Genomic DNA, 10,458 nt, shown 5'->3' with positions numbered 1-10,458 from the left:
CAAAACAAAAAAACAATGTGAATTTGCAAGGGTGCAAGAGGCAGCCCGAAAAGACATTGAAAGAGCATTCAGTGTTTTGCAATCTAGGTTTGACATTGTCCATGATCCTGCTCATTTTTGGGATAAGAAAACCTTGAAGAACATCATGACATGATGTGTTATCCTGCATAATATGATTCTTGAAGATAAGAGAGGAATGAACTTAGAATTTTTTTACAACAATGTGAGTAGCCGTGTCAAACCAGCTAGAGACCCAAATCGCATTAGAGCTTTTCTTCAGACATATAAGGAGATTGAAAATGCAGACACAGACTTTCAACTTCACGAAGATCTCATTGAGCACCATTGGCAAAGGGGTGGATAGTGCCTAATTTTTGTATTCACGACAAGTTTGTATTGCATTATTTAAGTTTGCTACGGTGATTTGAATAATTATTTGTAATGCGGATGATTATTTGTATTATGTTTGATTTAAATAATTCAGTTTGTTTTTAATTGTTGAATTATGTTGGATTTGGTATTTGCGGGCCGATAATATGCGGGATGCAGCTACGCAAAAAGCAGAACCCGCATAGCCAACCAGTAAAAGAATATATTCCATAAATATACCTTTTTACGGATCCGTTTCGAAGTCTGCATCTGTACCAGCTCGCGTCGACTCACAAAAATTATTTTACGTGAACTACAAACACGTTTCACGGGCCGGCGGGATGCGGGGTCTTATCCCTTTCCAGTAGCGAAGATCCCGACCAAGCTCCCGGCCCCAGCACCGAATATTCTGGCCAAGCCCGGCCGCGTCCTCGCCCACGGCGGACGGCGGCGACGAAGACCCCTTCCAAATCCGCTTCCCGCACGCGATTCTTGCAGGCCGTTGGGAACTTCAACCCCAACATCCTCGGCTCCCCTCCCTCGATGACGCCAAAGAACGCGTCTCAAGCAGCGCCCGGCGTCTCCCCCATTATCAGCTCTTCCCGAAACCTCTCCCAAGGTACTCTGTCTCTAAGGTTCGTTCCAATCTCACCATTTTATTTGATTGAGATGAGAGAGGGGTCAGGTGGCACGCGGTGGCTGTTCGTGGTTGCGTGCTGCTTATGTACTGTGCATTTTTATTTTTTTTTGAGATAGTTGCTGCTCTGTGCTAGAAGGGATGAACAGGGGAGAAACAGGACAGGGCTGGGGGTTGTCTGCACACAGAGATATTGAGATAATTGGTACTATTGTTGTAGAATGTTGTGATGGAAAATAAAAAAAATTCTTCGATCTCTTGCAAATGATGTTGGATTGAATGATTTCTTTCAGTCACAGGAGTCGTCCAATATCGTGCTTCTTATTGGAAAAGAGTCCCTGAGTTCGTACATGCCAACAAGAAAGAAGACTAACAGTGGGTTGTTAAGGTGAGGAATTTTTTAGCGTGCATGCTTTGTTCGTCCGGATTGGGTGGTGAGTTTTGGCCTTTTGGGTATGACAGCGAGGAATGTTTTAGTGTGCATGCTTTGTTCGTCCGGATTGGGTGGTGAGTTTTGTGTATGACAGTGAGGAATGTTTTAGTGTGCATGCTTTGTTCGTCTGGATTTTAGCGGCCACTGTGTCGTCCAGGTTGGAGAGGATGATGGAGTCTGGCATGGCTGAAGAGGGTGAAGCGGCTGTTGGGGTTAAGTGCTGCGAGTAATTTTACAGGAGTGAGCTTTCTCAGAAATCTGCGACCGTTGAAACATGGAATACTCCCTCCGTTCCAAATTACTTGTCGTCGTTTTAGTTCAAATTTGGAACTAAAACGACGACAAGTAATTTGGAACGGAGGGAGTACATGCAAAGATGGGGAATAATCAACATGATGCTCTGTCGAGAGAAGTAGAAATTAATTAAGCTTCAAGAGGCTGAGACGACTCTTGTAGTACTAAGAGGAAAAGTTAGTTCTGGAAACACCGATATCTCTGTACTATCTATCTATGTTGAGCAAAGAAATTCATTTTCTTCCTTTCTCAGTCCTCTATTTTTTAGCAGACCAAGATGCACAAAAGTGCGGCCTATAATAAACTGAAATAGAAGCAGGTAACTACACTCTAGAGGTATACATGAACAAGAGAAAAGAGGAGAACAATGATCAATGGAGAAATGCACTGCGCTGTTAACTGCTGCTACTATAACACTGAAGTTTTAATTGCAGGACACCCTTAAAGAAAGAAAGAAGACTTGTGCTATCAGAAACCAATCGAAAAGGAGAAGGCATAAATGCAGTGGATGGACTTGACATTAAGCTGCTTTGTTAGATATACCAGGACGAAGGTTAAAATCAGAGGGCTTTAACATCATGCCATAGTATCTCAAGTCGCACTAGATGAGAATGTTTCAAGATGCAAATAACTTGTGTTAGCCATTCTTGTTTTGTGTTTAATTTTATGCTTTATTCTTCGACTCGCTAGGATATAGTACAATTTTCAGTTGTGAGCCTAGCATCTAGCATCGATTTTGACCTCTGAAATTTTGTTTAGCAGGCAGCACCAGCTGCTTTTAGTGCAAATCACCGAGAGCTAAGGGTATATTTGTCCTTGCATCATTGTAATTTTGATGTTTTGCCTTATTAATAATTTAATATCGCGTGTTCCATCTTGACCCTATTATGTTGTGCCTATATGTGTTTCTTATGCGGTTACGATGGTGACAATGTGCCTAATTTGCTGTATGACATGCAGCGTGATCGGTGGGGGTTGAAAGTGTGGCGATGCCAATGTCAGAGACTGAACTTGTTAGGTCGGTAAGAATTATTTCATATTTCTCTAGCTTTGAGATTGCGGCTTCACTTCTACTCCCTCCGTTCCTAAATATTTGTCCTTTTAGAGATTTCAAATGGACTATCACATACGGATGTATATAGACATATTTTAGAGTGTAGATTCACTCATTTTGCTCCGTATGTAGTCACTTGTTGAAATCTCTAGAAAGACAAATATTTAGGAACGGAGAGAGTAGTATCATATCAACTATAAATGCATGTGTTGATCATATAATTAATGCGTAAAGATACCTCGCAAAAAAATTAATGCGTAAAGATATCTTACATAATATTAATGTGCAATTAATTTCCTCCCTAATATCACATATACGCATTTATTGCAATTAATATTGTATATTTATTAATGTGCATATATAAGAAGTGTGTGGCAAGGAAAAAAATGTGGCTTCTCTGGTTCGACCGGATCCAAGATTTTGGACTCCTCGATTAAAAAGAAAGGTTTTACACTCGGCTCGCAAGCACCTGCTCGGCATCCACTCGCCGGCCGGCCGCCACCGTATTTTCTTGGTCGGGCCGGCGCGGTGTCGTGCCGCGCCGTGCTGCCTCCCCAGGATCGCACCGCCGGCCGTGACAGGAGAAAGCAACCGAAAACCAACAAGAGCGGGGGACAGGAAGATATCGGAGGCAGCTGCCCCAACCCTAGGTGAGGCCCGATCGTCTCTCGCTTTGGCTTCGCTCCGTCTTTAGGTAGGTAAAACAGAAATTAGAACAGTGACAACTTCAATGGCTCATTCCACCTGGATATATGAAGTGTTTAACCGAGAATCGTAATATGAATCATTTCACGAGTCTATACCAACAATGGGGTGCAAATTATGTTGCGATGTCCAATTAATTAAAGTGGTGCGAATTAACCTTTTCTGGGTGTTTAACAGAAATGCTCGCCTGATTACTATGAATTGTCATGTGGAGATGTGAAATTTCTCATATGGCGTTACTTCCTTAAAACATTTTTTGTACATCTTTTCAGTACAATAGAATATCATATCAAGAGGAGGAATGCATCCAATTCCGGACTGTCTCCTCTTGCTCCCCTTTCTAGTGTCCCATTTATAATGTGTGGCATGTTAGAGATTAATAGGTTATCTTGTGCCACATTACATGCAGGCTCTCACAGTAAAAGTGTACCAAATGGACCATGGGAGTTCCCCAACGAAGATATGTAAGTCTGTTGTGGATGAAGATATCATCAGCAATCTACCCGAAGCTCTCAGAGACAAAATCCTTTGTTGTCTGCCAATAAAAGAAGCTGTTGGAACATGCCTCTTGTCAAGGACTTGGAGGTACACATGGGCTTCAATGACCGAACTGATGTTCAGGACAGCTGATTTCGCTTCAGGAAATGATAGTGCAGACGATGACCGCAGATTTCTTAAGTTCACTGATATGTTTCTCTTCCTCCACAACGGCCCAATTCTGAAGTTTTGCCTGAATACCGTAGCGAATGAAATGGTATCCACTGGAGGACACCTTTACCGTTGGATGCTTATGCTGTCAAGAAATAAGATTAAGGAGATTCAACTTCAGACAAGTATACGTGACAGTTACAAGGTCCCGTCTAGTTTTTTCTCCTGCGATGAACTAGAATATGTGTATCTGCGAGCTTGTGTTTTCACTAGTTTACATTTGCCACCTCCATCTAAAGGCTTCAAACAATTGCATACTCTTCGTCTAGAATATGTTACTGTGGAAGGAAACAGTTTAGGGGATTTAGTAGCGAGTTGCCCGAATTTGGAGAAACTTAATATTCGTGGATTGTGTAGCAAATCCAATATAAATATTCGTTCAACAAAGCTCAAGGTGCTAAAAATTGAAGGCTGGTTTACACACCTCAATCTGCATGCTCCTTATCTTACTTCCGTATGGATCGGACTGGAACTGAATTCTGACACAGATGGTGCTTCGACAACCAGATGCAACTTCAATCTTTCTCCATTTATTGCTTCTCTTTCAGATGTTGAGACTATTAGGTTTCATGGACACATCCTTGAGGTAAGAAACTGTGATGGCAAAGTTTTCGCTTAGTGCTTATTATTTCACTGTTTCTTATTATGTTTGGGGGCCTATTGCCATTTCAGTGCGTAGAACATGAATTTCTGATTCTCAAGCAGCCAAAATTATTCAACCGGCTGACAGAGATAAGCCTGGAGATCAATCTCGGTGATCTCAAGGAAGCAAATTTTGCCTTGTGCTTATTTCAGCATGCCCCCAACCTGCGATTTGTCAAACTAAAGGTACAGACGATGAAATCTTCGACTTGCTACATATCATAAATTTCCATTGGACCGTTGCTCAATTTACAGTCTGTACTTTGCAGCTCATTTCCAGGAATTCCGTGGTACCAACAGTGCATTTCTGGGAATCAATAGACCGTGATGTCTGTCTCTTCCAGAACGTTGAAGTACTTGGTTTGTTCGACTTTACTGGCTCCTTTGCGGAGCTAGGCTTCTTGAAATTTTTACTTGAAGGTGCACCAGTGTTAAGAAAATTGGGAATAATCGACAAGGGATTGGACAGAAATGTCCTAAAAAATCTCCTGAAGCTGAGAAGAACATCAAAGGATGCAGAACTATTGATTCTTTGAGGCTTGTTTCCCCCATTAGAAAAAGGTGCAGGCTAAGTTTTTCTATTGAAGGGAAAATATTTACATTTATTCGTCTGTACAGTTACTTACATTAAAGTAGGTTCAGTTTTCGTAAGAATCTGTAGAAGAATTGCATATATTCAATTTGGAAATAGCAGTGCCAGCTTCAGACTTGGCATGTCACTTATATTTCTTCTACCATTTTGGGTCATATCTGGATTTTAGTGCTATTCAATTTCAGTTTGCCTTTAGTTGACTTTGAGATAACATGCAAGGGAGAATTCTGAGCATAAACGTTTTTGTAAAAGATGAAAATATTGACTAATTGTCTGGAAAATTGGCAATCTTATTCTACTTCAATTCAGAATTATGACTACGGTTTTGGTCTTGCGCAGGTCAACTTCACCACCCTAGTGTTTTATCCCTACTCTGTTTCCATGGAGAGGATCAAGTCCAATCTCTGAAGGAACAAGTCGAGACAATTGGAAGGAACGGTGTCAAGCTTGTGTTGGGAACCTCTAACAACTCTACTGCTCTCGTTTGGTGCGATCTTGCAAGGCACAAGATCTGAAGTCAGGGTATACAAGCATAAGTTATCCCCATAATTTGATGTTGAAGTTATCCCGTGTTCCTGTGGAAAACAATGTTGCCTCAAGAGTTGCTTACTTGTTGTGTCAAAGTTCAGAAAGAAAATGTTTGGCAGTTCATATTGAACTGCGAAAACGTGTTATATTTAGGACCAGAGGGTGTATTTCACTAGCTCGCGGTCGTTCTGTTTTCAACTGTTTGCGCCATTTGAGAATGCAGAAATTTGCACCTGACGCACCACTATTTGTTTTTTTGACCGCTTTGGGTCGTGCTAGAAGTTCTTCAGTCGGATGTCATCTGTCAAGTTCAGTTTGTCTACATCGACTCTGCGGTAATGTGCAAATGGAGGACAATCCGTTTAACCCGAGATATTTTTTTACCTACCTGTTTGACCTGACTATTTTTGCACACCTAAAAACGCGTAGTGAATTATAGCGTGCGCTTTAATTTGCATAAGTTCGACTCATTGACTCTACTTGTTTGTCTTAAGAGTTCAGAAGGTCAGCTTTGCTAATTGTTGCAGTCAACTTTGCTGCCCTTAGAAAAAAATATATTATGCACCTGCTGTTTTCTCAAGGATAGGATCGAGTCCAGTCTCGAAAGTAAAAAGACAAAACTTGGCAATAGTCCAGTCTCGAAAGTAAGGCATGAGCTGTAAACTGTAAGCACTACTGTTTGCTACAGCAGTGCAAAACATTGACAGAATCAACTTCATTTATGAATAAAATTGTAGTACTACCATATTAGAGTTTCTTGCTTGTTGTGATAATTCAACTTGTAGTACTTGTTTGTACAGCAGGAAATGTTCCAAGTGGAATGGGCTCAAATAAAATGCATTTAAAGCTCCCCTAAAAAATGCATTTCAAGCTGACCAACACGTGATTGGTAAACACAAAATTACTCCGCTCTCCTTGGAAGAGTGTATTTTCAACTTTGTTGAAAAATCAAACATTTTTATGTTTGACCGTATGTATACAATAATATATCAATATTTATGCCATCAAATTAGTAGTATTAGTCTTCTAAAAAAATAGTAGTATTAGATTCATGATAAAATATAGTTTCATGATATACCTATTTTATTTCACAAGCATTGATATATTTTGCACAAACTCAATTAAACTTTGAGATAGTTTGACCCTTTAACAAAGTTGGAAATACGCTCTTTTAAGAACGGAAGTATTAGTTGACAAAGAAAGATGGCTTTATATGTATGGGAAGTTCGTTGAGTAGTTAATTGTCATGATGAGTCGTCTTTTTAGAAGCGGCTAGCGAAATTGTGATAAAATAATTCTGCGTGCGCCGGGTCTTGAGACCAAGTGCGTGAAGATATGACGTGGGTGTAGTACACATTGTCGGTTGCCAAACTGGAGACTAGTCATTCGAAATTGGAGACAAGACCAAGTAGATGTCAATTTATTTGCCCCTGAAAAAATAGTACTCCCTTTTTTCGGTTTGTAAGGCTTATCTTAATTTTTTCGTTTTTTCGATTTAAAGGACTCATCCTCGCTACTAAGCGCATTAAATATTTAGATGCAAGAATTAAAAAGAACACATCAATGCATGTAATGTTTCTACTCATCTAGTGGCCAAGCATCCATACACTGTGATTAATCCAAATTAATGCATTACTTCCTCTCTTTCTCAGTTTACAAGGCATGCGCGTACCCCTAGGTCGTCAATTTGATCAACCAATAGAAGTCATATATTACAAAAACATACCATTATAAACTTCAGATGTTCTATTTTCAAACGGTATAATTTTTGTGTTATATAGTTTATATTACGGTGATAAAATTGGCAACCTAGGTATACGCGCAGGACTTGTAAACTGAAACGGAGGGAGTAGTTTAATTTAGGTAGTTTTGTAAAGTACGAGATACATTCCTTCACTCACCGTCTGCCTTGGTTGATGAGATTTTAGATTTGAGCCCTACAAACCGAAAAGGAGGGAGTATAAGACATTTTAGCTTTTTTTTATTCGCATGTATCTAGACATATTTTAGTATGTGTGTTCACTCATTTTAGTATGTATGTAGTCAATATTTTAAAATAGCTAAAAGTCTTATATTAAGAAAAGAAGGGAGTAGATGTTAATTTTATCTTACAAGAAAACCGTGGCGACTCCCCCCCTTCGACCGCGCCCCGCACCTTCCTCCGCGAGCTTCCCTCCCTCACATCTCCCTCCCCGTCGTTGTTGCAGGCGCCCACCGCGGGCCTAGCCCAGGCGACGCTAGCGGCGGCGGCCCTAGCCTTTCCCCTCCCGCGGTTCCTCCGGCGCGGGGCGGAGCAACTCTGGGCGGTGCCCTAAGCGGCAGCGGTTCTGCGCGGCGGAGGGGGTTCCAGGCGCGGGCGGCGGCGGACTCTGGGCGGCGGCGACATCGTAGGCGACAGGGTGATGCGGCGGCGCGGGTTGGCGGCGCCCGCCCGGCCCAAATATGGGCCTTTGGGCCCCATCTGGGTCTGGGCAGGCCGGCGGCAGGGCGTGGCATCGGCGTGGCTCTCAGGAGGCGGTGGCAGTGCGTCGGGCTGGTAGTCAGTGGCAGCTCGGTTGTCGGCGTGCAGCAGCGCAGTGGCAGGGCCGGCCGGGCCCGGGTGGCCTGGTTTGCCTCTGCTGCGGCATCCGGTCGATGATCCGCGTCGGTGCTGGAGGCACGGGTGTAGGATCAAAAGTAGGTCTAGAGGGGGGAGGGGTCATTAGACTATTTGACCAAATAAAAATCTAACAATTTCCCAATTTTAGTTGTGGGCAGATTTTAGCAACTAACACAAGTTAAGCAATCAACATACACATGCAATTCTAAGAGTGTAGCAGGGGAAAGTAAAACATTTGCATATGAAGGTAAAGGGAAGGGTTTGGAGAGAGCAAACACAATGGAGACACAAAGATTTTTGGCGTGGTTCCGATAGGTGGTGCTATCGTACATCCACATTGATGGAGACTTCAACCCATGAAGGGTAACGACTGCGTGAGTCCACAGAGGGCTTCATCCACGAAGGGTCCACGAAGAAGCAACCTTGTCTATGCCACCATGGCCATCGCCCACGAGGGACTTGCCTCACTCGGGTAGATCTTCACGAAGTAGCGATCTCCTTGCCCTTACAAACTTCTTGGTTCAACTCCACAACTTGACAGAGGCTCCCAAGCGACACTGATAACCCACAAGTATAGGAGATCGCAACAGTTTTCGATAAGTAAGAGTGTCGAACCCAACGAGGAGCTAAAGGTAGAACAAATATCCCCTCAAGTTCTATCGACCACCGATACAACTCTACGCACGCTTGACGTTCGCTTTACCTAGAACAAGTATGAAACTAGAAGTACTTTGTAGGTGTTGTTGGATAGGTTTGCAAGATAATAAAGAGCAAGTAAATAAAAGATAGGGGCTGTTGTAAGTAAATAAGCAATAAAGTAAATATAGCGAGTGTGGAAAAGTGGTGGTAGGGGTTGTGAAATTGGCCCTAAGCAATTGACTACTTTACTAGACCGATAGCAAGTATTATGTGGGGGAGGCCACTGCTAGCATGTCATCCCTGACTTGGAATTCTATGCACTTATGATTAGAACTATTAGCAAGCATCCGCAACTACTAACGTTCATTAAGGTAAAACCCAACCATAGCATTAAGATATATTGGCCCCCCTTTAATCCCGTATGCATCAATTTCTATGCTAGGTTGAAGCTTCTGTCACTCTTGCCCTCCAATACATAGTCCTATCAACATACAACTAACCCTAGGGTGTGATCCATGCGCGCGATCATATGATGGGCACCAAAGGACAGCAACATAATCACAAGCAAATTAAATCAATCATAGCAATTCATCAACCACCGATAGGACAAGGGAAATCTAATCAGACATCATAGGATGGCAACACATCATTGGAAAATAATATGAAGCATAAAGCACCATGTTCAAGTAGAGGGTACAGCAGGTTGCGGGAGAGTGGACCGCTGTAGATAGAGGGGGGAAGGTGATGGAGATGTTGATGAAGATGGTGGAGGTGTTGGTGTAGATCACGATGATGATGATGATGATGATGGCCACGGCAGCATTCCGGAGCCACCGGAAGAGAAGGGGAGAGGGGGCCCCTTCGTCTTCTTCTTCCTTGACCTCCTCCCTAGATGGGAGAAGGGTTTCCCCTCTGGTCCTTGGCCTCCATGGCATGGGAGGAGCGAGAGCCCCTCCGAGATTGGATCTGTCTCTCTGTCTCTCTCTGTTTCTGCGTTCTCAGATTCTACCCTTTCACCGTTTCTTATATTCTCGGAGATCCGTAACTCCGATTGGGCTGAAATTTTGACACGATCTCTATCCGGATATTAGCTTTCTTGCGGCGAAAGAAGGGCATCAACCGCCTTACGGGGTGGCCACGAGGGTCAGGGGAGCACCCCCCTGGGGCGCGCCCCCTGCCTCGTGGGCCCCTCGAGCATCGTCTCGTGTGGATTTTTCTTCCCAAAAATCATATATATTCCAAAAAAAATCTCCGTCAG

The 10,458-nt window shown here is 42.8% G+C and overlaps 1 protein-coding gene across 17 annotated transcripts; it reads left to right on the top strand.

Moving 5' to 3' along the window:
• The first annotated feature begins 709 nt into the window (after window positions 1-709).
• On the top strand, window positions 710-6,199 carry LOC123055806 (F-box/FBD/LRR-repeat protein At1g13570). Of its 17 annotated transcripts, XM_044479711.1 has the most exons (9): window positions 710-1,004; window positions 1,146-1,211; window positions 1,300-1,394; window positions 2,694-2,751; window positions 3,156-3,437; window positions 3,902-4,786; window positions 4,873-5,028; window positions 5,112-5,403; window positions 5,774-6,199. In XM_044479711.1, exons 6-8 carry the CDS (start codon window positions 3,926-3,928, stop codon window positions 5,376-5,378), a joined length of 1,284 nt encoding a protein of 427 aa, XP_044335646.1. In that variant the 5' UTR covers window positions 710-1,004; window positions 1,146-1,211; window positions 1,300-1,394; window positions 2,694-2,751; window positions 3,156-3,437; window positions 3,902-3,925; the 3' UTR covers window positions 5,379-5,403; window positions 5,774-6,199. The 17 variants fall into 17 exon arrangements, with proteins under 17 accessions (XP_044335646.1, XP_044335625.1, XP_044335598.1 ...); XM_044479690.1 differs by having other exon boundaries at window positions 2,168-3,437; XM_044479663.1 differs by having other exon boundaries at window positions 1,597-3,437.
• The last annotated feature ends 4,259 nt before the right edge of the window (window positions 6,200-10,458 follow it).

The sequence above is a fragment of the Triticum aestivum genome, chromosome 1A (assembly GCF_018294505.1).
Source record: "Triticum aestivum cultivar Chinese Spring chromosome 1A, IWGSC CS RefSeq v2.1, whole genome shotgun sequence".
Taxonomy (NCBI): Eukaryota; Viridiplantae; Streptophyta; class Magnoliopsida; order Poales; family Poaceae; genus Triticum; species Triticum aestivum.
The sequence above is the reverse complement of the archived record's forward strand: the minus strand, read 5'-3'. Positions and strand labels throughout refer to the sequence as shown.

What these genes read in the sequence shown, in the direction of transcription:
- LOC123055806 (XM_044479711.1), top strand. Translation starts at nt 3,926, where the DNA reads ATGGACCATGGGAGTTCCCCAACGAAGATATGTAAGTCTGTTGTGGAT. An exon ending in TTCATGGACACATCCTTGAG is followed by an intron (nt 4,787 to 4,872) that starts GTAAGAAACTGT and finishes TTGCCATTTCAG; the next exon opens with TGCGTAGAACATGAATTTCT. An exon ending in TGCGATTTGTCAAACTAAAG is followed by an intron (nt 5,029 to 5,111) that starts GTACAGACGATG and finishes TGTACTTTGCAG; the next exon opens with CTCATTTCCAGGAATTCCGT.